Genomic DNA, 24,693 nt, shown 5'->3' with positions numbered 1-24,693 from the left:
TAATCAGCATTGAAACTAAGTCTAGGGGCTTGCCTTCTCTACAAGCTTTTGCTTTCTTGGCAAGTCCCTTCGTTCATTTCTTGTTTCTTTTCATTGATAAAATTACTGCAACAAATTGTAGTTTTGTTTGATTTATATTCAAAATTTGTTACGAAATTTCATTGATTTGTCTGTATTTTGAAAAAAATTGTTGAATGGAAATAAATAAATCTAAATCTAAAAAAAAATAAATAGGCTGAAAAATTCATACACAAATATAACCCATCATTAAATCTCTTTTATTCCAAAATGTTTAACGACTTTTCGGAATTGCAACGGGGATGTATTCTACATCATATTGAAGCTATTGAAAATGCCTGTCGAATCACAATCTGTCGAAAATTCGTCAACCAAGACTGCAGATCGTCCCAAGAATCGGAGCTGCAAAAAAAACAATTGCAAATATTCGGTTTGTCCAGAGTCCAGGGCTCCGTAACACAAAGGTTTGCGATGGATTGCAAATATGAAAGAGGTGCACTGATTGGTCCGTGGTCAGTATTTTAAACCAAATACGCATGTAACATTGATATTGATTGGTCAGTTCATTTAGCGATTGATCGCTAATCTTTGTGTTACGGAGTCCAGGTCTCCGTACAGGGCTCCGGAACACAAAGGTTTGCAATGAATAGCAAATATGAAAGAACACTTCTGATTGGTTCCTAGTCAGTATTTTGTGACAAATGCGCGTGTAACATTGATCTTGATTGGTCAGTTCATTTAGCGATTGATCGCTAATCTTTGTCATGGAGGGCTTTTGACAATAGATTCTCTACGTTCCAGAAAGCATCCGTGTAGTGATTGCGAAAACCCCGCTCGGGGGCAATAAACGGGGCATTTACCGATCGAGACCACTCCTTTTTAGTCTTCGTCCTCCTTTTTTGTCTCTCCTTTTTCCACCTCAAATGTTTCAATACTAAAACAAAAATCATAGGTGGTACGTTCTCCCTCTGCCTGACCCCGGTGCCACCAAGGTTCCTAGGCTATATTCCTTTCCTTTCATTTAAGACCTTTCTTTCTATCTATCTATCTATCTATTTTTCTATCTAATCCAACTATCTATCCGTCTCTCTTTACGTATATATTCCACTATATATTGTGCCATATTGCTGTTTAAACTTTCACACACCACACACACACCCTCACGTATATATGCTATATATATATATATATATATATATATATATATATATAATTCATGTATATATTGTTCTCGTAGGAGCAGTAAAAAGATATGAAGGTAATGAAATTACAAATACAATGACGACGACAGCAGTGATTGGAACATCACACACCGTAGCTTAATTCTCAATATAATGATCATTTTCCTGATACTTCAAATGTAAAAATAAGCAATTATACGGTCTGTTCATCATCGTTCATTCATTGGTATCGCCTGAGGGCGTCCTTTACCATCGTTCCTTGAACGTTCACGGACCACGATGACGACGATGAGAACGATGATGAGGATTACAAGACCAGCGATTACAGCAACGAGGATGACTTCGGTAATGGTCATGGTCATACTGACTTGACTAGGTACAGGGTCTGACTCGGTAGAAGGATATTGTGTTGGAGGGTAGTCACCACACATCGGGAATCCTTCTGGAACAGGAGGAAGGTCAGATTGGTTCCCGACGCGAATTAAGATCCCCATTCCATCCTGGCAGTAAAAAAAAAAACGGATCAGAAAAAGAATTTACTTTGTAAAGGTTTGTAAAAACATGAGCGGGAAAGGCTGACATACACTTATGTTTCGATATGATCAACGCTGATGCTATATTTCATTATCATTCCATGCTTTTCAATGATCTAAAGGTTTGAAATTATGGTTATAACATCATAGCAAATTGTGCATTTTTGTATTATGAAGGAATTTAAACATTAATGGAGGTCCCCTACTAGATTGAACACATTGTCCAACAGTGTGTTGTGGAACACAATTTGAAATCACCTTCACATTTGTTATTTGAGCATTTTAACAATGTAGGGCACCTATGTATTTCCAGTGAACATAGTGGTGTCCACAGTGTGAAGGTAACGATAACATGTTAATTCTAAATTTGAATGAACTTCCTGACATAATACACTTCGTGAACACACTGTGAACGGGTATCCATGGTGTGAAATTATCTTAACACAGATGAATTGAGAAATAAAACTGTATGCGAATCACATCTTTCCACAGTCCGCTGTGGGAACACGCTGTGAACACTCTCACTGCAGAGGTGTCCATACTTTTAAATTATCTTCCCACTGATAAATTGAGCATTTAAACTACATGTATATATGCAATTTTTTGTGATCTCGACCCAGTTAATTGTGTGAACACACTGAACACTCACACTGCAGAGATGTCCACACTGTGAAATTATCTTCCCACTGATAAATTGAGCATTTAAACTGCATGTACATATGCAAATTTTGATCATCTCGACCCAGTCCACTGGGTGAACACTCACACTGTAGAGATATCCACAGTGTGATTGAGCATTTAATCTTCATGTACTGGGTGAACACACTGTGAACACTCACACTGTAGAGATATCCACAGTGTGATTGAGCATTTAAACTACATGTACTGGGTGAACACACTGTGAACGCTCACACTGTAGAGATATCCACAGTGTGATTGAGCATTTAATTTTCATGTACTGGGTGAACACACTGTGAACGCTCACACTGTAGAGATATCCACAGTGTGATTGAGCATTTAATCTACATGTACTGGGTGAACACACTGTGAACGCTCACACTGTAGAGATATCCACAGTGTGATTGAGCATTTAATTTTCATGTACTGGGTGAACACACTGTGAACGCTCACACTGTAGAGATATCCACAGTGTGATTGAGCATTTAATTTTCATGTACTGGGTGAACACACTGTGAACGCTCACACTGTAGAGATATCCACAGTGTGATTGAGCATTTAATCTACATGTACTGGGTGAACACATTGTGAACGCTCACACTGTAGAGATATCCACAGTGTGATTGAGCATTTAATCTACATGTACTGGGTGAACACACTGTGAACGCTCACACTGTAGAGATATCCACAGTGTGATTTAGCATTTAATCTTCATGTACTGGGTGAACACACTGTAAACGCTCACACTGTACATAGATATATCCACAGTGTGATTGAGCATTTAATCTACATGTACTGGGTGAACACACTGTGAACGCTCACACTGTACATAGATATATCCACAGTGTGATTGAGCATTTAATCTACATGTACTGGGTGAACACATTGTGAACGCTCACACTGTAGAAATATCCACAGTGTGATTGAGCATTTAAACTACATGTACTGGGTGAAATCACTGTGAACGCTCACACTGTAGAGATATCCACAGTGTGATTGAGCATTTAAACTACATGTACTGGGTGAACACACTGTGAACGCTCACACTGTAGAGATATCCACAGTGTGATTGAGCATTTAATCTACATGTACTGGGTGAACACACTGTGAACGCTCACACTGTAGAGATATCCACAGTGTGATTTAGCATTTAATTTTCATGTACTGGGTGAACACACTGTGAACGCTCACACTGTAGAGATATCCACAGTGTGATTGAGCATTTAATTTTCATGTACTGGGTGAACACACTGTGAACGCTCACACTGTAGAGATATCCACAGTGTGATTGAGCATTTAATGTTCATGTACTGGGTGAACACACTGTGAACGCTCACACTGTAGAGATATCCACAGTGTGATTGAGCATTTAAACTACATGTACTGGGTGAACACACTGTGAACGCTCACACTGTAGAGATATCCACAGTGTGATTTAGCATTTAAACTACATGTACTGGGTGAACACACTGTGAACGCTCACACTGTAGAGATATCCACAGTGTGATTGAGCATTTAAACTACATGTACCGGGTTAACACACTGTGAACGCTCACACTGTAGAGATATCCACAGTGTGATTGAGCATTTAAACTACATGTACTGGGTGAACACACTGTGAACGCTCACACTGTAGAGATATCCATAGTGTGATTGAGCATTTAAACTACATGTACTGGGTTAACACACTGTGAACGCTCACACTGTAGAGATATCCACAGTGTGATTGAGCATTTAATCTTCATGTACTTGGTGGAAACACTGTGAACGCTGACACCGTAGCGATATCCACAAAAAGGTAAGTGAATATAAAGACTTTAAACATTTTTTTTCTTGAAAACTGTAGTCATATTTATAACATTTTTTGTACCACATGATTTGATTGTGCCTGATATATAATGATTCATTCTAAGTGGCATTGAGTACGCTGAAGTCAAAGCTGTAACGTAACTCCGGGCGGATTTACCAAGATATAGACTTGAACTTGAGGTGAAATGAATACGCGATATTTATGAATTACTTTATTTTCTGTATGCAGACCGGACAGCTGTCTGCGCGGCCTGGCTCTTGGGGGCTTTGGAACTATTGTAAGAGGGGGTGCTGATCTAAATTTGAAAAGCAAAAAAAAGGGGGTTTTTACTACAATATGGAAGTCAAATTGATCCCGGAAAAATTGAAAAAAAAATCATTACAAAATGAAGGCCATTCTGGTTATATGATGTCTATGGAAAGTAATACACGCTGCACCCCATGGTGTTAGAGTGCTCGCCACATGAACGGGAGGTCGTGGGTTCGAATCATACCGAAGACTTAAAAATGGGAACTTCTGACTTTTTATCAGGCGCTCGGCGTTGTAACACCATGTTTGCATGGCCTGCTGGGGAAAAAAAGTTCATAAGAGCTAGAGCTGCAACCCTGGGTAAATAAGAATATTCTTCTTATTATTATTATCATCAATGTTATTATTATTATTATTATCAAACCCCATCCACTCTCTCCTGCCTCAAGATTCAGTTCCCCTACCTCGAAATGGAACTCCATATGGCAATGAAGTATCCACCAGCCAGGATTGTTGGCAACGAAGTCGATGACGGTGTATCCACCGCTTGGTATGACCACGGTGTCCTTTCCAGGGGCGTGGTCGTAGTTTCGAACAATGCCACCATCTATAACGAAACAAATATTAATGAAGATGAAGGAAAAGGTGACCATTCGTCAAAAGTAATGATTAAAAATGTTTCGATTAGGCTGACGACGATTGTTATTTCCTTATTATTTGTTATTATTATTGTTAGTATTAGTAGTATTAGTAGTAATAGTAGTAGTAGTAGTAGTAGTGTCATTATCACTATTATTACTATTATAATTATTTTCATTATTATTATTATTATTAGAAGAAGAAGTAGTAGTAGTAGTCACTAGCGTACCTACGGCGGGGCAGTCTGCCCCCCTGACGAGCCACAACATATGCAAAGGAAGTTTCCCTGCCCCCCCCCCCCCGACGAACTTGAAAGACCTTTCTTGCCCCCCCCCCCTTGACGAGCTTGAAGACCTTTTTTTCTTCTTTTTTTTGCTTGTCAATTTTTTCTGGTACGAAATCCTGTATTTGTGATTGAAGACCTTTTTTTTGTTGTTGTTGCTTGTCAAATTTTTTAGCGGACGTTTTTGCCCCCCCCCCCCCCGTGGAAAATCCTAGGTACGCCACTCTTAGTAGTAGTAGTAGTAGTAGCAGCAGCAGTAGTAGTAGTAGAAGTAGAAGTAGTAGTAGTAGTAGTAGTAGTAGTAGTAGTAGTAGTAGTAGTAGTAGTAGTAGTAGTAGTAGTAGTAGTAGTAGTAGTAGTAGTAGTAGTATTAGTAGTAGTAGTAGAAGTAGTATTAGTAGTAGTAGTATTAGTGGTAGTAGTAGAAGCAGCAGCAGCAGTAGTAGTAGTAGTAGTAGTAGAAGTAGTAGAAGTAGTAGTAGTAGTAGTAGTAGTAGCAGTAGTAGAAATAGTAGTAGAATAAGAAGTAGTTGTTGTTGTATAATAATTCTCGATCTATATAGATTCCGTATGATTCCCTGAATTATAAGTTTTTCATGCCGCGCCTGCGCATAGGCCTATAACTTATTTTTACAGCCCGTACGTGGTGGGAAAATATTACAGGAAAGTAAATGCGTGTATATATCGCCACTATTTGGTGTTACGTCCGAGTTCCATGGTGTATTTCAACTGTTGTTGGTGATTACACTGCTGTTACACCGATCGGTGGATGATGTTAAAAGAGTGTTGTTTCAACACCAAACTTTTTGCATGTAGGCGTCTCTACAATGAATGCAATCATTAGCCACCGGCGGATCTTTTGAGGGGCACAATTAAATCTGTAATGTAAGAAGCAGTTAAAACACGAGTGTTCCCCCCCCCCTCCCCTCTTGACAGTAAAGACTTTTTTATTGCTTTTCAATTTTTTCTTCTGGAAAATGTGCTCCCCCCCTTGGAAAATCCTGGATCCGCCCCTGTCTTTAGAATAATGCTTACTTTTGTCCAGCTGGATGACATCCTCCTTTGTTGTTCCGTTGACTGAAATACCCTGAGCGAGGATGCGGAAAGGGTGACCATGAAGATGGAACGGATGTTCCACCTTATACGGAGATAATCCCTCATCGATCAGAACGATCTCTAACGTCTAGAACAAAATATAAATGAAAAATTTATTATTTCCTTATTCCTATCAGCAAATCCGGAGCACATCCAAAATTTTTACTCTATAGGGTTCTCTTTAAATGGGATAGGGAGTGTCCCCGAGCTAGTCTGATTAAGGGAAACCAAAACCCAAGAAGCGAATCAATCTCATTGGAAAGAGTAAAAGGTGAGGAACAATATAAAACAAGCTTCATCTCTATGCGGATCCTTAAATTGGCAAACGCGCTTCAAAATGGCTGATTTTGTGGACAACTCTCAATTTGTTTTGTACACAAATTTTCATATTTTCCCATTTATTTTACATATTTCACATTATCTCCTCCTGACCTTTGCATATTTATGTGGTGTGGATTATATTTTCCCATGACATATGTTGTGCTCAGAAGGAGGCAAGATGCAATTCGAAAGATAATGAGGAAAATCTGAAAATTTGTATACAAAACAAATGAAGTGTTGTCTACGAAATCAGCCATTTTGAGGCACCTTTGCAAATTTGAGGATACCCATAGAACGCACAACAAGAGTTCTCAAACTTCCATAACTCGCTTATTCTATAACCGATTTTCATAAAACAAATTTTAGATTGCTCCTCTCATTTTATTCTTTCTGATAAAATAGATGTTCTCCTTGTATTTTGGTTTCCTTTAAATACATCCTTCATCCTAAACCCCATCCTTCTAGTTTTCTAATACTAGATTTACTAAATCATATGCCAGAAGGTTCTACTGAAGAACTAAAATTTCGTATTAGCACTGTCAACAAGTTATCTCAAGTTATCTTTACATGGATTATGTAGACATGCGTCTCTTAAGGTCAAGTAGGTTCCCCAATTTCGTAGAATTGTGTTACCTGTCCTAAATCAACGTCAATGTACTGTGTGCAAGCGCAGAACTCAGTATCACATGATTCAAAGCCGGCTTGTTCCACTTCACACAAAACGTCATCATAGGCCCCAGCTGCAGCGAGTTGATCGTCGAATTGAGAGAGGAGAGGGAAGTCGAGGAATTTGAATGTCCGGCTGTTTATCTGAGGTACGTGGAAGTCGCCCCAGCCTGGTCCGCTTGGACCGAGAGGATATAGGTCTGGGTCGTTAAACATCGGGTTATTGACCTGAAAAAGTAGAAGATAGAAAGATGGCACTTAGAACATTTCTCATCTCCTCATCTTTGTTGAAAAGGGCTTCGGGGTCCGCCAATACGCCATATGAAATTGTCTACATTCATGGAAAAAAGGTGCTGACTGGAACCTTTCTTTATCCCGCAATTGGATCCTTTTAAAGTTCAACAAAGAATCATAATAAGGATTCTAAACACTCCTTTGGAGAACCCTTTTTTGTCCTGTATTTGGGATTTTCAAAGGTTCAACAAAAATAATCCGAAAAGGGTTCTAAACATTCCTTTGGAACCGTTTTGGTTCTACAAGGAAATCTTTAATGTTTTGTATACAACACATGGGGTTATTGAACACCATATGTTGTAAAAAGAACCATACGCAAAATTGATTGGATTCCTCACAACATCAAGAACCCAAACGTCATACATGTGTATATAAAGAAACTTGGGTTCCTTGTAGAACCAAAAGTAGTTCTACAACCCTTTTCTGCTTCCCTCTGAAGAACCTTGAAAGGATCCATATACAAGACAAAGAAAGGTTTTAAAATTTATAGGAGTGTATGGCCCAACCTCCTAGAGCCTAGGATAAGGTCCATCAGAAGTTGCACACCCACAAGTTGAATAAAGGAGTGTTAAATAGTGTGGAGAAAAGTTAATTAATAAAACTGAGATGATAGGAAAGGAGGGTGACCAAAATGGGCATGGATTACCGGGGGGGGGGGGGGAAGTTTAATTCCGTTGGGTTTTATCCCACCGCTGCCACCAAAAGTTGCGGAAAATCGGAAAACAGTTGTTTTACATACAGAGGCCAGCCTATTAAAAAAAAGACAGATACTGGTTCCGTAATGATCTTGTTCGTAAAACATACCACGTTCTTTACAACGCACCAGTTGTAGAGTGAAATCTGAAACCAGTCGAAATGTATATATATAAATATATATATATATATAACTAAAATAACAGATCATGAAAGCTTCAAAATAGCTTCCTTCTTATTGGAACTTCTTCCTTTTCTTATCCCCTATAACCCTAAAAATCAATGGAAATAGAGGGAATAAAAAGTCAGACACAGAGAGATCATCTGAAGTTAAAAACTGCGTACAAAACAAATAAAACATTTCACACTTTCTTGATTATCAAAGTTCGTTTTTAATTGACTCACATATCGGCTCCTTGTATTTAAGTTTTACATTTTCCGATCTTTTGTATGTCCAATTAATTGACATATTAATATTTTCACGTTCGTATCCTTTCTTGTTCTTTTCCCTAGATATATTGTGTATTCTAATTTCTTTCATTTTATTTGCTAACAGCTCTGTGAAACTTCTATGTGAAGAGCTTTATGAATTTTGTCTACCATTATTATTACTTACGATCCAATCTTATAGAGTAAGCCCAATGATTAATTGATCACTGACTATGAATTATTTTTTTAATACTAACAAATTTACCTGATTTAGAAAAGAAGATGAGGTAAAAGAAAGGGAAAGAGAAAGAAAGAGAGAGAGAAGGGGTTATGTTTGGGGCAAAAAGAATAGCAACGGAAATCTTACCGCATTTAGGTCAAAGGGCAGATAGACCCTACGCATATTATTATCTGATGATTGTGTATGGGCGTCTGCGAAAGAAGAAAAAAAACGAGATGATGATTGCACATATGAGTAAGTAATTCTTATATCATGAGATTATAATCCTTGTATGTAAACCAAGCCTTCATGAAGTACACATGTTCTTTCGGCAGTTTTTGAGATCTAGTTTAGCTATAGGCACATAGTCCACTTTCATCGATGCCCACATTCTATCACCGACTTGGATTATCATGATTATTATTGGATATTGCAATGGGTTGTCTGTTCCATGTTGCTTTCTTATACTGTCCTGTACAACTTCAGATATATACCTTGCTTTAATACTACAATATCCCACTTTTTACTAACCATCGAATTAGAAAGAAGGCAGCAAAAATGAAAAATGTTTCACACGCCCATTCATCTGTAAAATCTCTTTAGATAGACTAGAATATAGTTGGGCCTAGTATTAAACCCTGTGGGACTCCGACATTGAAACTGGTGTCTTCGGAAGCCTATTCAACAAAGTGAAATGACCTGTATCCAACACGCAGATATATTTTTTAATCAATGCATAAAGTACACACCCAGATGACAAACAGATGTATATTTATCCACCAAAGTGCGTACGCTATAGGCTCTTGGTATCCTATGGAATCTTGAAATCGAACATATTCTGAGTTTTGTTGAAGCTTCCATCTCGAGACCAAAGACACCTCATGATGTCTGCTTCTTTTAAAAAGAGCCAGCATTGATCAATATCTAAACTCTGATCTAAAATTTTACCAATAAAGCTTTTGAGGGATGGACGTCAGATTGATGAGCGACCCAACCGTCAGAGGAATATTCAATGAAGTATCAATCATTTTCACTGACTAATTTGTCAGAACCAATCTGGTACAAGGATTTCAGGAGCTAATATCAATTGTCAGTGAAAACCACTTACTCTTTTTTATCATGAGACTCTCCCCAGTGCAGAAAATTTCTTCAACATTTTTTTTCGTCTGAAAAGTTGTCAGATCTTACAACTTTCCCTGGTTTGATCGACTGAGAAGCACAATGTTAATGGAAACTAATTAAACAGGACTTTTCGGGCAAAACGTCCGAGTAGCCCTTCCATGAAACACTCCACAGGGGTTAACTTACCAAGAGATCTTAACTCATTCACAGTATGCACCGCCTCAGGTTCGTTATAATTTCTGCCCAAGTCTTGGTAGACCTTTCCTTCTCTGCCAACCGAAGGGTCAGCGGTCGGTACTTCTTCCGGTGCACCTCGGTACCTGATGACCGCCAGCTCACGTAGACCCGTTCCTTGCTTGTAACCTTGGACCTTGAGCCAGTAGTTGCTGACATTTTGAGATGCGTCCAGGATGAAGTCGTACCTGTATGGTTAAAGGAGATGGTTGTCAACTTCCGGAACTTTTGATATTTGAGATTTGACCCGAATTTAATCAGTCTATCATTTGTCGTACTCCATAAGTTTAGAATGACGTACCCCACAGCAAGAAAAGATGTTTTATCTAACAATATGTAATTCTGGTGGGACAGAAATGCAATTAACTATTTTCATCACATTCAACTGCCACCAATAGCACATTCTGAAAGTAGATAATGAACAACACGGGGGTGGTGCATTTAATCAAACAAACAGTGAATTTTACTGTTTACTCTGAGAAGCTAATTAATGCAATCATTCTATCCCATTTTAAGAATAAATTAGAGTAAGTGAGAATTACTGACTAAACCTTTCAGAAATTGTATCCCTGATCTGCTGACATTCTGTTCAGAAGCCCTTGAGCATTCTAAATTGAGGAACAGTTCTCCTTCTGTGTCGCATGATACACATTTCTTAAGTCTTTCCGGAAATATATTTCTGTTTAATTCACGTTACACATAATACCCCCGTCACACTTATTCGGAATCAGCAGGAATCGAGCAGGACCAGCCGGAATGAAGAACTTTCAAAATTCGTGCCACATTCGGGAGGGAATTTGAAATTTTCGCTACTTTTGCAAAAATGTCTTCCTTTTTTGCGACATGACCGGGTGACTTCTACTGCCAAATGACGTTACAACAGCAGCTGGTCGCGTTTTATGCGATTCGGTTTTCTCTAGAATGCGATCAAAATGCCTCGAATGCTCTTAGAATGTCGTAAGAATAGTTAGAATGCAGTCAGAGAGCAGTCAGAATGCACTTCGAATGTCGTTAGATATTTCTCCACTTCGAATGCACTTCGAAAGTTTTGAACATGAGCAAAACATTCGGGCCGGTCACAATAATGAACCCGAATGTCTGGAATGCACTCAGAATGCAGTCAGAATATTTAGAATGCGCTTTGAATATCCAGGAATGTACCAAGAATATTCATTCCGACGGCATTCCGGCTCATTCCGCCTCTAGTGTGACGGGGGTTTAATGCCTTTCAGCATGTTCAGCCAATCACCCAGATCCGACACTTCGGAAGGCAATTATCCCTCTCAGCAAGTTTCATAGAAGGATACGATGATACCATCAAAACAGCTTATGCTGAAAGGGTGGGTGATGTCGCGTTAGGGTGTGTTGACATTAACGCGAAGATTCGTCCAAAGCCCCCCCCCCCCCGGTTGTGCCATTTGTGGGCGTTGTCGACCTAACGCTCCCAACATACCCTTTCGGCCAAACCGGGGGGGGGGGGGGCTTTGGACGAATCTTCGCCTTAGTGTCAACACCCCCTAACGCGACAGCACCCAACCTTTCGGCATAAGCCCATCAAAACTACCTTTCCCCGCCGAAGAGGAAGAAAGCATCAACCTCCAAAGGCTCGAAGTTATCTCCATCGGACGAGATTAGAGTGATCTTATGACCATCAACTGATACCTTCATAGGAATATTGGTGATGGCACTACTGATCACCCGGAAGCGGTACCGTTTACCCTGTTGGATAAAGAATGAAAAGGGTGCACTTAAGACTTAATTGATAAGTACATTTTACATGCATTCGAAACATACATTAAATGGAGGTACTTCCCTCTAATGCAACAGATAATAGAAAAATAATGCACATGTTCTCTTAGAGGTTGTGGTCTAGACATTAAAAAAACAAAGAAATTGAATAATTCTACAACATCCCGTAAATGTTTTTTTTTCCTTTAATGGCAAAATCGACAATGGGAACAGTATTCCTTATGCGATCTTTAAGTTCATGAATATTCATATGAAATGAAACTTAGACATGTTAGAGGGACGCTGCAGGCATTTAAATAACCCGTGCAACATGTAAGGACGGCTATACCGTTAGCGAGATTTCTTTGCTCGACTGCAGCCAAGGAGGCAAAGTCGGGGTTAAGTTAGTCATCCTAGATAAATAGGGAAAATTATCCACAAATTCCGGCATCGCTTAATCCCATGCCCCTGGGCCCTGTCAAACTTATACCTGTTGGACTTCGTAGATCACCCTCGGCGTGGTCGACGATGTCGGACCATACACTGCAGACGCACCCATGCCGTTGATCAGTATGGTCACTGGACCTTCATCAACACCCCTGAAGTGGTCGCTGAGATAGGCCGCTGATATAGCTTTGTGCATCCAATCAGATAGGAAGACTGTGTGTTCGGGTAAGTCATGGTCGTACAGAAGATTATGCGGATCGTCCTGTAAAATTAAAGGTGAAGTTTTCCGGTTGACGTTGGATATTGTGTACACTCTTACATACATTGCACTGTCAGAATTAACAGTGTCGAAAAGTGTCATCATAGTGTGGGGCACGATGTAAAAGCACGTTCACACTGTTTGATTATGAGCATCTTGGTGGGAATCACAATTTCGCATCGTACACAGTGTGAACACACACACTGTTGACGTTTCCACAGTGTGAAATTATCTTCGTACTTTTTAATTTGACCATTATAAGTAGGAATCACACCTTTACAAAGTCCAACCTGGAACCCCGTGTGAACATACTTTGTGACAAAGTTCTTCCTGAAATGGACGTCACGTAGGCTTGCACGGAAATGGTTTTAGTTTAGACCTATAATATTCAGAAGGTATTCAAGATTTATTATTATTAAGATTATTGTAAGGCCCTTAAACAGTCAGGTATCATCAGTTTAGTCAAATTACTAGGAATCTTTTGAGGAATGAGAATACATACAAAAAGCAGCAAAATGGCAAGGGAAGTTCATGTCAAAGATGAATTTCATGTACACAATGAGGTTTGTCCATCAATCTTTGAAATATCAGATTTTAGATTAACCGGTGCCTGTTTCATGTGTTTCTAAGAAAGGAGGGAGATTTTGAATTTGATTATGATCAATTCTATTCTGCAATCGGAAATTAATCGAATCTCTTCATAGGATAGACAGACAGGCGCGTCGATCCACTTTTTAGATGGGGGGGGGGGGGCAAAAGCGAAGGCAAAGGCGCATTCCAAAGGCGGTGGATCGTACAAGACACCCACACACGCACGCACACACGCACACACACACACACACATATATATATATATTTATTTATATTTATATGACTCATGAGACACAGACACGTATCTCACCAACAAATTAATGCGAGCGCGAAGCGCGAGCTGAAATTTTTTTAATAAAGAACAAGTTGTGTATCTCATTCTCGCTTGCTGAACATTAAATTTTTTTTTGCCATATCCGGAATTATTGGGGGGGGGGGCAAAATGATCGAGGAATCGAGGCCTCTGTAGACAGATCCATCTACGGGTAGCCCCACATAGGTTGTTGCAATCCATTTTTCGATTCAAAGCATCAAAGGGTGAATTGAGGTCGACGCTTTGAAAGTAGTTTATGAATAGCTGGCCAGCCAGCTTTAGAATTGACCAACAATAAACGATAAAACAGTGATAAGATATGAAAGTGATAATTTGATAACAGATCGTTTGACCAGACCTTCGTTACCGGTCAATCGGTCATGACTGACATTCCAACTGACCTGCTTCGATTGTCTGATAATAAGTGGGCCGAAAAGTCCGTCTGCCCTATGCATGCCAGTGTGAGCGTGCCAGAAGTGGGTCCCGGGGTGGTCAGCAATGAAATTATACCTATAATATGGATTCAAAAAATAAGTGTAAATATATTTGTATATACTTTGTAGCTTCTTTGCCATGTTGCTAGCTTAACTTAGTTGGTTAATGAAAGAATTGAACTCTAAACATGTCTAAACTTTCAAGGAATTAAGATAAATCCACATGGGCTGTAAACATCTACCAGTCGAACGTTGGATTTACTTTTATCATAATGATTATATATTACAAGGATTATTATTTAGATCAAGGTTCGAGAGATAACTATCAGGAAATCATTATTTACAGTAGATCTAGAACTACTATTTCGTCTACTACTACTACTGCTGCTGCTGCTGCTACTACTACTACTACTACTACTTCTACTACTACTACTACTACTACTACTACTTCTACTACTACTACTTCTACTTCTACTACTACTTCTACTACACTCCAAAAATGAAGTGCTGATTTAGTACTTACAGTGCTTGCATAGTGACTGCACTACGAGTGCTGAGTTTAAGTTCAAAATTAAACTCGGAAATCAGCACTCGTAGTGCAGTCACTATACAGTGCGTATCAAAAAAAAGTTTACACTTAGAAAAAATCCTGTAAATTTATATATTTGTAATATCATGAAGATTTTTCCATATGTTAACATTGGTACAGATCCATTTAAGCAAATGACGATATAACTGTCGAAAAATATTTCCGCTTGAGTGAGCACCACTTACTTTTGAAAAGTTAGTGAAAAATGATTTGCGCAGAACTTTGAAATAGTTATGCGAATAAAAGTAGACCTAAATCATGAAGAACACATGGAATATAGCTAGTAAATTTGATTTGATGATATCTTTTACCTTTTTGAAACTTGTTTCCTTGCCCTAAGTACTTCGAAGAGTGCATTGCGCCCCATCCCACTCCCCCACACACCGAGGCAACTGTGACGATATTTGCTTTACACTGAGCTGCGATTTACATGAAATGATTTAGGCTTCATTTTCATTTTGTTAATCATTGTCAAGCTTGGGAAAAGTGTGGAGAAACAAGTATTAAATGTAAAAATGAAATGTAAACCCACTTTAAATGGTACAAACTTAGTGAAAAAATGCTGGATATGTCAGATACAAACTTTTGTTCAGATTCAATTATGTCCTGAGATCCAGCTGGCACAAAAAGGGTAAAGGTTGGGCTTACTAAGTGTTGAAATTTCAATTTGGGTGGCAAAATTGTTACAAAATGCTTGAATGTATCCGTTTTATTTCGATTGACTAAAAGTGCAAGGGAAATGTATGAAAAATATTTGGCAGTTTGATTTCGCCCTTTCCCCCTTACACAGCGTGAAAACGAGCATTTCTGCGCAAACAGATTTCTGCGAGCTTTACAAAAATTGACAGTGCTCACTTAAGCGTAACATTCTGTCAAAACTTTCACTTCCATTAGATAGATGAGACCCAAACCCAAGATTATATATGAAAAAATTACCCACATGATGTATATTTTTTAATTCCCAGGGCTTCTTCAAAGTGTAAACTTTTTCTTGATACGCACTGTACAATCACTTTAATTGATAAATTAGCACTTCACTTTTTTTAGAGTGTACTACTACTATCTTCTACAACTCCTCTTTCTTCTACTCCAAACCTGAATTTGTTTCCGGGTAGTATAGGACACTGACTGATCTTGAAGACACCGTCCATGTACTGGGTAGACTTCTGATAGAGACCATGCCAGTGAAGGGTTATCGACTCCCCGTTATCCATATGATTGACCGTGTTAACGATGACCTCATCGCCATCACAAACCTGGCGTTGTAAAATAATATATTAACATTGCATGTATGAAAACTAGTTATGATATATCTAATAATCAACAAGTGTATTCTGAAGAATGTGGCATCCCAAAAATACAGAGTGTAATTCTGTAGACACTTCTATAGGTATGTAAACACACATACACACACCCTCACACACACACACAAACATATATATATATATATATATATATATATATATATATATATATATATATATATATATATATATATATATATATTGTGAAAGAAATGGATGCAACAATGGTAAGCGTAGCTTAAGTAAAGCTTTCCCAGAGCTATCTGCCCTTTGGAAAAAATGGTGATTCCGAGAAAATGTCTCTGACAGGAATCGAACCCGGGCCCACATCTTTGAACCCAGTGCCTTAACCACTAGACCACAGAGACGGGTTAGTGGATAGGGCGACCCCGATCCAATTGACCGATTGCCATAGCTGTTTTACACGTTTATTTCACACATTTATATATATATATATATATGTATGTATATATATATACATATTATAATGTATATATTTGTATATACATCGCGACAACCCGATGTGAGCCTTTATTTCTTGTGTATTTTCTTTGTGTATTATAAATATTTTTTATTTTTCTCCCTTCCAAAGGGTTTTTTACCTAATTATTGATTGATTTGAAATTTTGAAATACAGTATACAAACAAAAGAATATTCACAAAAAAGGGATTTCATTATAGGTACAGACTACTTCAAATATTAACCGGGAGAACATATTTAGAATACCAACTTTGAGGAAATTAGTTAAAAGGGAGATTGCCTACCTCAATCGGAGGTCCTGGTAGGGATCTGTTAGCCACTATGATGGGCCTTGGGACACCGTCTGCTGCTACGCATTGTTCCCTCTGACAATCCGTCAGGTTGCATGGGCAGTCATAGCAGGCCTTAGACATAGTATTATACCACTCTACTACAAACGTGTATTCACATTGCATTGGTTTGGAGCCAGCGCAATCCCGTAAACATGGGTGGGGCGACTTTTCTAAAATTAAAGAGAGAGATAGAGAGGAAAGAAACATTAATCTTTTTTGGTTTCATTTTCAAATAGAACGAGTGCCTCTGATGTATACGATGCAGTTCAAAGTATATACAATGAACCCGTAAGAAGAATCGTGTATTTGAGATTTTGTCAGACGTGTATCAATCAGATATGATTATTTACGTCTGGGACCGACCTTTAACGTCACCATCCGAAAGACGTGACCAGGTTTCGAACCTTGAACATCAGCATCAATTTGTAACTTCCCCACCTAGCTCAAATTACATGCGCACGCTACAACGTCCAGTTGGGGTCCCATTAACATAGCACTTAACGATTTAAATTTGGGCCTATTTATACGATTGTTTACGTTGATTAGTAGTAGGCCTATAGTATTTTATCCAAACCAAATACAGTGGTACAAAGCACAGCATAATAGAACTCAGAATGATAGGTTAGTTATGTGGAAGAGCCGTGGTGTAGTGGTTCTGACTCTCGCCTTGTAAACAGAGGGTCGTGTGTTCGAATCCCACCGCGGTCTAGCATCCTTTGGCAAGGCGTTAATCCACACTTTGCCACTCTCGACCCAGGTGCTAAATGGGTACCCGGTAGGATGCGAAAGATATTGTATGTTTGATTTTGCCAGCGCCATAATGAGGCTGCGATGAATGCAAGGAATGCTCCCCAGGGAGTGGAAATTGTGCACTTTTCGTGCGGGATTGAAATGAATCCAATGACCGGGGTAATAATATGCTGTAACGCGCTTTGGGCCATTCCGGGAAAAGCGCTTTATAAAAATTGGCTATTATTATTATTTTATTATTATTATGGGACCCCAGTCAAGCACAGCTTGTTGACGGGTTCCTTTTCATTGTGGTATATCACAAAAGTAACATAATTACAATGAGTAAGTTCAAATGATGTAACAATATGATAGTAGGGCTATAGGGTGTAAAACAGCATTGATTAATGATTAATCGAAGATATTTGCCCCATGATCAATATCATTGCTAGGCTATTTCTTACGGGGATACGTTTAAAAGTACCAATAATAGAAGATATATATTATGGTGTCCCCTACGTCACGCTAATCAAGTATGTGAGTGTGTGTGTAAAGAGGCGTATGCATGGTATAGATAATCACTAGCAAAAAGACAAAAGGAGCTAGATTGGTGTAAACATTATAACTAGTTACAATTTCTTTAAAATTATAGGCACTGGGAAATATAATTGTTTCCTAGACGGAAGTAAAATAAGTCAACAATGTCTTTAATAATGCGGTCTCGTCTAGAATAATCTCTTATAACTGATGTCTTGTTTTAATATCCTGTATTACCGCGATTAATGTGGTTATCCCTTAGTCATTAGTAAGACTAGATAGTGTGCAACACCCCCCCCCCCCCCCAAAAAAAAAAGAGGTTATTTATGTTAGGGGGAAGTAATGCAATCCGATAATGATCTTTAGTCAACTTCGATTACATACTTCATAAAAAATACATCAAGAATTTTCCCACAGGTTAAAGTCGAATGAACAGAATCCTGTCGTTGAATATGATATAAGCATTATGAACAAATCACGTTTTTTAATTCATTTTCAAAGAGTTAAGCCTATCAAAGATGTTATTTATAAGAAAAGTAGTATTCCCATTAATGGCAAAATAACAATGCAATTCTATTTCAAACAAATATCAAAAGAACATTTGTAATATTCAGGGGCTGCGGAACGGTTTTGAAAGTGCGCGGGCTGAGCCGAAAATGTAGGGGCTGATGAGTGAATAATTGTGTATCGCTTTGAACAGTCGTAGATTGATAAAGCGTTATATAAATGCCAATTATTATTATTAATTATTATTATTATTATTATTATTATTATTATTATTATTATGACCATGCAAAAATCATAATCAGATGGTAAATTTTTACGTTTTTTATGCACGGTTTTGGAAAAATCCCTCGCAGCCCCCACCCCGTTTCCGCGGCCCCCGATACGTGTCATTTCCGTAATATAGCAACACACATAGTTCATGATAAAGACATTCATTGGGGCAAATATGGATTCGTAGGGAGCCATCGAAATGAAAATAGAAAAATATACAATGAATTTCATGATGTTGCCATCTGTATATATATATTTTAATATCTTACCTGGTGAATTTATAAAACTGTTAGCATTTGTCGGCGTTGGCTCTTGTGTATTGCGTATACAATTCGGGTCTGAAAATGAAAGAAAAATGAAGAAAAAAATTGAGTATAAACCAACAAAAATAAGCAATGATAAGAATATTCTATAGCTAATACTACGATGATAATGATGACGATGAAATTTTCATAATACTACACTCTTAAAAAGTATTGAGAAAAATGCCCCCTGTTGATAATTATGATTCCAACCAACTTTGGGCATTTCTTTGGGGCATTTTTATCTATCCAGTGTGATGAAAATTTGACCCATTCTAAAGTTATTGCTGCTTATTTTTTAAACCTTACTGGACAATTTGCTTCCCGCATTGGGTAAAATACTGCCTCTAACTGGTTGGACACATATTGACCTGGTTATGCTGGTTAAAACTTTACCCAACATTTTTTTTACAGTGTAGTAGTCGAAGTAGCAACCATACTACTACTACTAGTACTAGTACTACTACTACTACTACTACTACTACTACTACTACTACTACTACTACTACTACTACTACTACTACTACTACTACTACTACTACTACTACTACTACTTCTACTTCTACTACTTCTACTACTACTACTACTACTACTACTACTGCTACTAATACTAATAATAATGATAGTAATAATTAGAATAACAATTATAGTAAGAATAGTAATAACAATAATGATTGTAATAATACTAATAATAAAAGACGTGGAACCAGAGAGGAGGCCTTGAAAGCCGTGAACTTTCTCTGACGGTTTTTTTTTTGGGGGGGGTCTTGCCAAACTGCCCAATGCTCCCCTTAGATGTGAGAATGTAAACAAAAAAATTACTCGTCAAAATATATTTTTTTTAAATCGGGTGATTACCCTTTTTTACAATATTTTGTCACCCCCCCTCCCCCATTTCCGGCAAGTCCCGGATCTGTACAACTCTTTATTGGTTTAAAGTACAATATAAAAGATATATCTTTGTTAATCCGGGTTAAATCTAGGTTAAAAAAAATTATTCTATAAAACTATGAGTTATCATGTCTCGCCAGCCTACTCATGTCTGTGCGTGTGTTTGTGCGTGTGTGTGAGGGTGTGTATGTGTTTTATATTTGTACATATCTGTAGTTAATTCCTATTATGTACACGATGTTCCTTGATTGTGTATATTTATTGTAGGGCCCCACTCACAAGCTCTGCTCTTTATGGGTCCTCGAAAACCTCTCATATATATCATTTATCTTTTCGTATCATCTGTTCATTAATTGATTTGTACTTATATGTCTGGTTCTTGAATAAATTTAACTTAAACTTAACTTCAACTTGAACTCTGCCCATACAGATAAAGTAAAAAAAAATCTGGCACGGGTTTTACCCCCATGGACATAGGTAAATAAGGGCTATCTGGAATCTCCCACAAACTCTCAGAAACTATGAATATGTTCCTATCTGTTTGATCTGTAAATATATGCATAGTACAAGATAATGATTTAATTTCAACAGAATATGAAAACTCGATGAGCAATTGTGTAAATTTGATTTAACGTGTAATGACCGAATCCGGATATGTTATTAGTCACGTTCAATAGCGGTACATTCTCTTGAGACTCTTTGTGTTAATCGTAAAAGAAAACCCCTTGTATTTCAAGTAACAAAACTTTGAAATAGTCAACCCAAATGCAGGGCCGATAAGGTATAACTTCATTTTTTCAAGACGAGACAAGGCAGGTGCAGCCCTCTGGAGTTTAAACAACTGTGTGTTGGGTAAATTGTAAAGCAAGGCATATACCCTTAATCAAGTTGTGAAGAAATCAGTGCATGAACTAATTTTTCAGTAGCAGATTTTGGCAAATATTTTCTGATGTACCCAATGTTGCGGAGCTGATACCTTACAGATCTACAGATGTTGGTTATTAATTTGATTTCTGTTTCTGTTTCTGCTTTTGGTAACTCCCGTGTTATATCGAAAAAACAGCATTTTGCTGGTAATCGCCAAGCTGGTATATAACCAATTACCTAGGAAACATGTCACTCTCTGTTAATCAGTGATAATGGCTGAGAAGACAGATATTACTCCTTTTTTATCAACGTAGAGACAATGGCAGAGTGGGGATTCGAACTCCCAACCTTACGATTCCAATGCCCTAACCACTGGACCATACGACCCACACATTCCACAAAGTAACATGACCCCCATAGGTTACGACACGTCTATATTCTATATACCTCTACATTTTGTCATCACCAGGACCTACCACTAATTAGGACAAATGCCAAAACTGTCCATCTGACCAGATGGTCAAAGATATCAGCACCAAACCTTGTAATGTCCGAATCGATTGTTAATTGCTATTTCCTAATTAGTTAAGTCACTGACCAGGTTGGGCCTCCATGTATAATGAGCACGATAGGCTGACCATGGCGAACGTGCAATTGTGATACAGAAAGCTTTTAGATTAAACTTGATATTATACAAATGACAAACAAACTATATCAACCACAATAGGGCAATCTAGGATAATTGAACAAGAGGTCGGGCAAAGTGGCATATTATTCAACGAGACTAATTATTAAAACTCTTCTTTCTTCTTTTTTTTTCATTTTCGTTTTACTTTCTTTTACTTTTTACTGTCTTTTTTTATTATCATGTTGTTCCCAGTTCTTCCAAACTTATAGGAGGTAGGGCATACGTAGTTAGCTTTGAGATAAAAAAAATCAAATTTAAAAAAATACGACAATATCAACTACTACGGTACCTGCTTTATGAACATACGAATTTTCGTCGAAGTTTGGCCTCCTTTTCGACAATATGTATCAATATGGAAACTTTCCCGTTTGTTTTCTAATTCGTGTGCTTCCGAGTTGATCCACAGCTTAAGTCTTAAAAAAGTTTCCTCAGGACTCCTCTCTACATTTTACTCATTGATCGCATATGATTAGTTTATTTAAACTCAGTAAGAATTTCATTAACAAAAGCCATATCGATGATCAGGCCTTGATTTACTTTCACTGAAGAACGTAGCCCAGCCTTGCATGACAGATAGACGGAAATCAATGCTTACAAGGTCTTATCCTACCTCTGACCTTTCTTGGACTTAGGCCTAATTGTTTCATTAAACTGTTCGTAAGTTACGAGCGACTTTACGAACGACATATGGTAACCCTTGTTCTACGTGATAATCTCTATATCGTTTATAAACATGGTAAAGACGGTAACTTTAAGGCCTGGCCACATCGCCTGAACGTTGTTGGAGCGGTCGTGGAGCGGAGAAAAAAAAAATCATCACCGCTCGCTACCGTTCACCATTTTCGATTTCGATTTTTTTTTTATTATTTTTGTTTTAGATTTTTTCCAAAATTTTGGGAGCGAAATTCGACCCTTTCTCCTTACCGCTCCAACAACTCTCGGGCGGTGTGACTAGGCCTTAACGAAAAGCTGTATGATATACCCTCCTAACAATATCGTCACTACCAATCTACTACACAAAGAAGAAGAAGAATAGTTAACGTTCTTCATACAGTAACTGAATTCATTGCTGCATTGCATGCTTACTCTTCCCACTGTAATGATTTTCGGATTTACTGACAAACAGATCGATAAACTTTTATACGAAATTCAATTCAACCGCAGTGAACTGTCTGCTCAGTTTCTCAAAGCCAAGAAGTGGGTCATTTTGGATAAAAAAAGAGAGGATTAAAGAGGATTTTGACTTTCGAAGTTTTAATTAAACTCGGATTTTTGCAGGACAGCGCAAGGGGATTTTGATAAGGGGGGGGGGGGACCTATTTTTCTCCATTCAAGAAGACATACAGGAGTAACACGACCCACACAAGATACCCTTTATGTTCTTTTACCCTTCCTTGTTATTACATTTCCGCTTTTCCCCTTTTTTTTTTTGGGGGGGGGGGGGTTCAGTGAACTCATGTTGGCATTTCTTTTTTGTTATAAATACTTATACTTAGTCCTCTCTTAAAATGATATCCATCCCCCAAAATATCAAAACTTTATTCCAGCTGCTTAAGAACAATTATCAATTGAAAATGTAAAAAGTGAAATGAGACGAATTCTATTTAAATAAGAACAAAATGAATATACACGAAATACTACTGCTTTTTTTTTAATGTGCAAGAACTATACACCACAATACCAATATGATTGTGTTAAGGCTAATATTTTACTTTCGAAATCTTCTAACTTTGTTTATTCTTACGTACAGCCTTACAACTTCATGTTTTTACCTCTTTCGTAATGTTTGTACCTTCTTTTCTTTTTACTTTCTGCTCCAATTCTTCCCTTCACTCCCCCTCACTCTCTCTCTATCCACCCCCTCTCTCTATCTGCCTCTCCTCCTTCCCACCTCTCTCTTACCTTTCCAAAATTCCACAACACAAGTAGTTTTCAATACCATACTTTATCCGTATTATTTATTTTGTAATTATCTGTGTTATTGTTTGAATATTTTTTGTGTCTTTATTACCTTGTGAATACATCGCAATTCGGCCTTAGCCGCAATTATGTCTTCATTTTTATTAATAAACCATTTATCTATCTATCTATATATCTTTCGAAATGATAAATAAATAGTGACATATAAAAAGTGAAATAGAATTGATAGTACTTACTCTGTGCTTTGGTAAGCACGCAAAACGCCACCATCCAAGCGATGGTACAAATAACGCCCTTGAAGTTCATTATAGCATGGGATTATTCCTCCAAGTAATCAAAAGTCTATATATCTCACTAATTCCTTGTAAACACCCAACAAGTGTGAGGGAATATAATTATGTCTACCAACGATCAGAGCTGTGATGAGAATTCGTTCGATAAATGTTCAAACAAATCGAATGGATAAATTAGGGCACACGTTTCTCGTTTTTGAGGATAGGTCGATCTCCTGAATTTACACCCTGCTCCACATAACAACTCAAGGGTAGGGTACTGGACTGTGCTTCGAAGCCAGCTAATCTGCGCATGCTCAATCACAAGCTAGATTCGATTACGAAGAGTGAGGTATTTCCATCTGAATATTTGATTTGATTTATTCATTTCCACATTCCAATAACAAAAGTATATACAAGTGTAATATTTTTTTTCAGCATAACATAAAAATAAGCAAATGACATAATGAATAACACATGCGTACATATATTCTAACAATCTAATTGAAATATATTTATACCTGATATTTTCTTTTTTTATAATTAAAAAATAACAGAAAAAAATATACATACATAAATTATATCGGCATAATACATTTTTAAAAAATGTGGGAGATAATAAATTTCAAAATGTGAAACGAAAATTTGCATATCATGTCCTACTAGAAATGACTCGCTCATCTCTGGTATTTGAAGACTGCCATACTATTTTTTTTCATACCCAATTCAGCACGGCCAAAGGCGGCGGGGGGGGGGGTAGCAATATT

At 37.8% G+C, this 24,693-nt stretch overlaps 1 protein-coding gene across 1 annotated transcript; it reads right to left on the bottom strand.

Annotated features, from left to right (window-relative positions):
• Positions 1 to 1,337: 1,337 nt before the first annotated feature.
• LOC121420037 (laccase-like) lies at positions 1,338 to 24,178 on the bottom strand. Its single transcript, XM_041614562.1, has 13 exons — positions 23,891 to 24,178; positions 19,256 to 19,324; positions 16,896 to 17,113; positions 15,922 to 16,082; positions 14,205 to 14,313; positions 12,684 to 12,902; positions 12,030 to 12,184; positions 10,418 to 10,653; positions 9,257 to 9,321; positions 7,441 to 7,701; positions 6,427 to 6,574; positions 4,934 to 5,076; positions 1,338 to 1,699 (listed from the first exon to the last, which is right to left on the bottom strand). The coding sequence occupies exons 1-13, from the start codon at positions 23,958 to 23,960 to the stop codon at positions 1,409 to 1,411; spliced, it is 2,145 nt and encodes a 714-aa protein (XP_041470496.1). The 5' UTR covers positions 23,961 to 24,178; the 3' UTR covers positions 1,338 to 1,408.
• Between the last annotated feature and the right edge of the window lie 515 nt (positions 24,179 to 24,693).

Source organism: Lytechinus variegatus, chromosome 8 (assembly GCF_018143015.1).
Source record: "Lytechinus variegatus isolate NC3 chromosome 8, Lvar_3.0, whole genome shotgun sequence".
NCBI lineage: Eukaryota > Metazoa > Echinodermata > Echinoidea > Temnopleuroida > Toxopneustidae > Lytechinus > Lytechinus variegatus.
The sequence above is the reverse complement of the archived record's forward strand: the minus strand, read 5'-3'. Positions and strand labels throughout refer to the sequence as shown.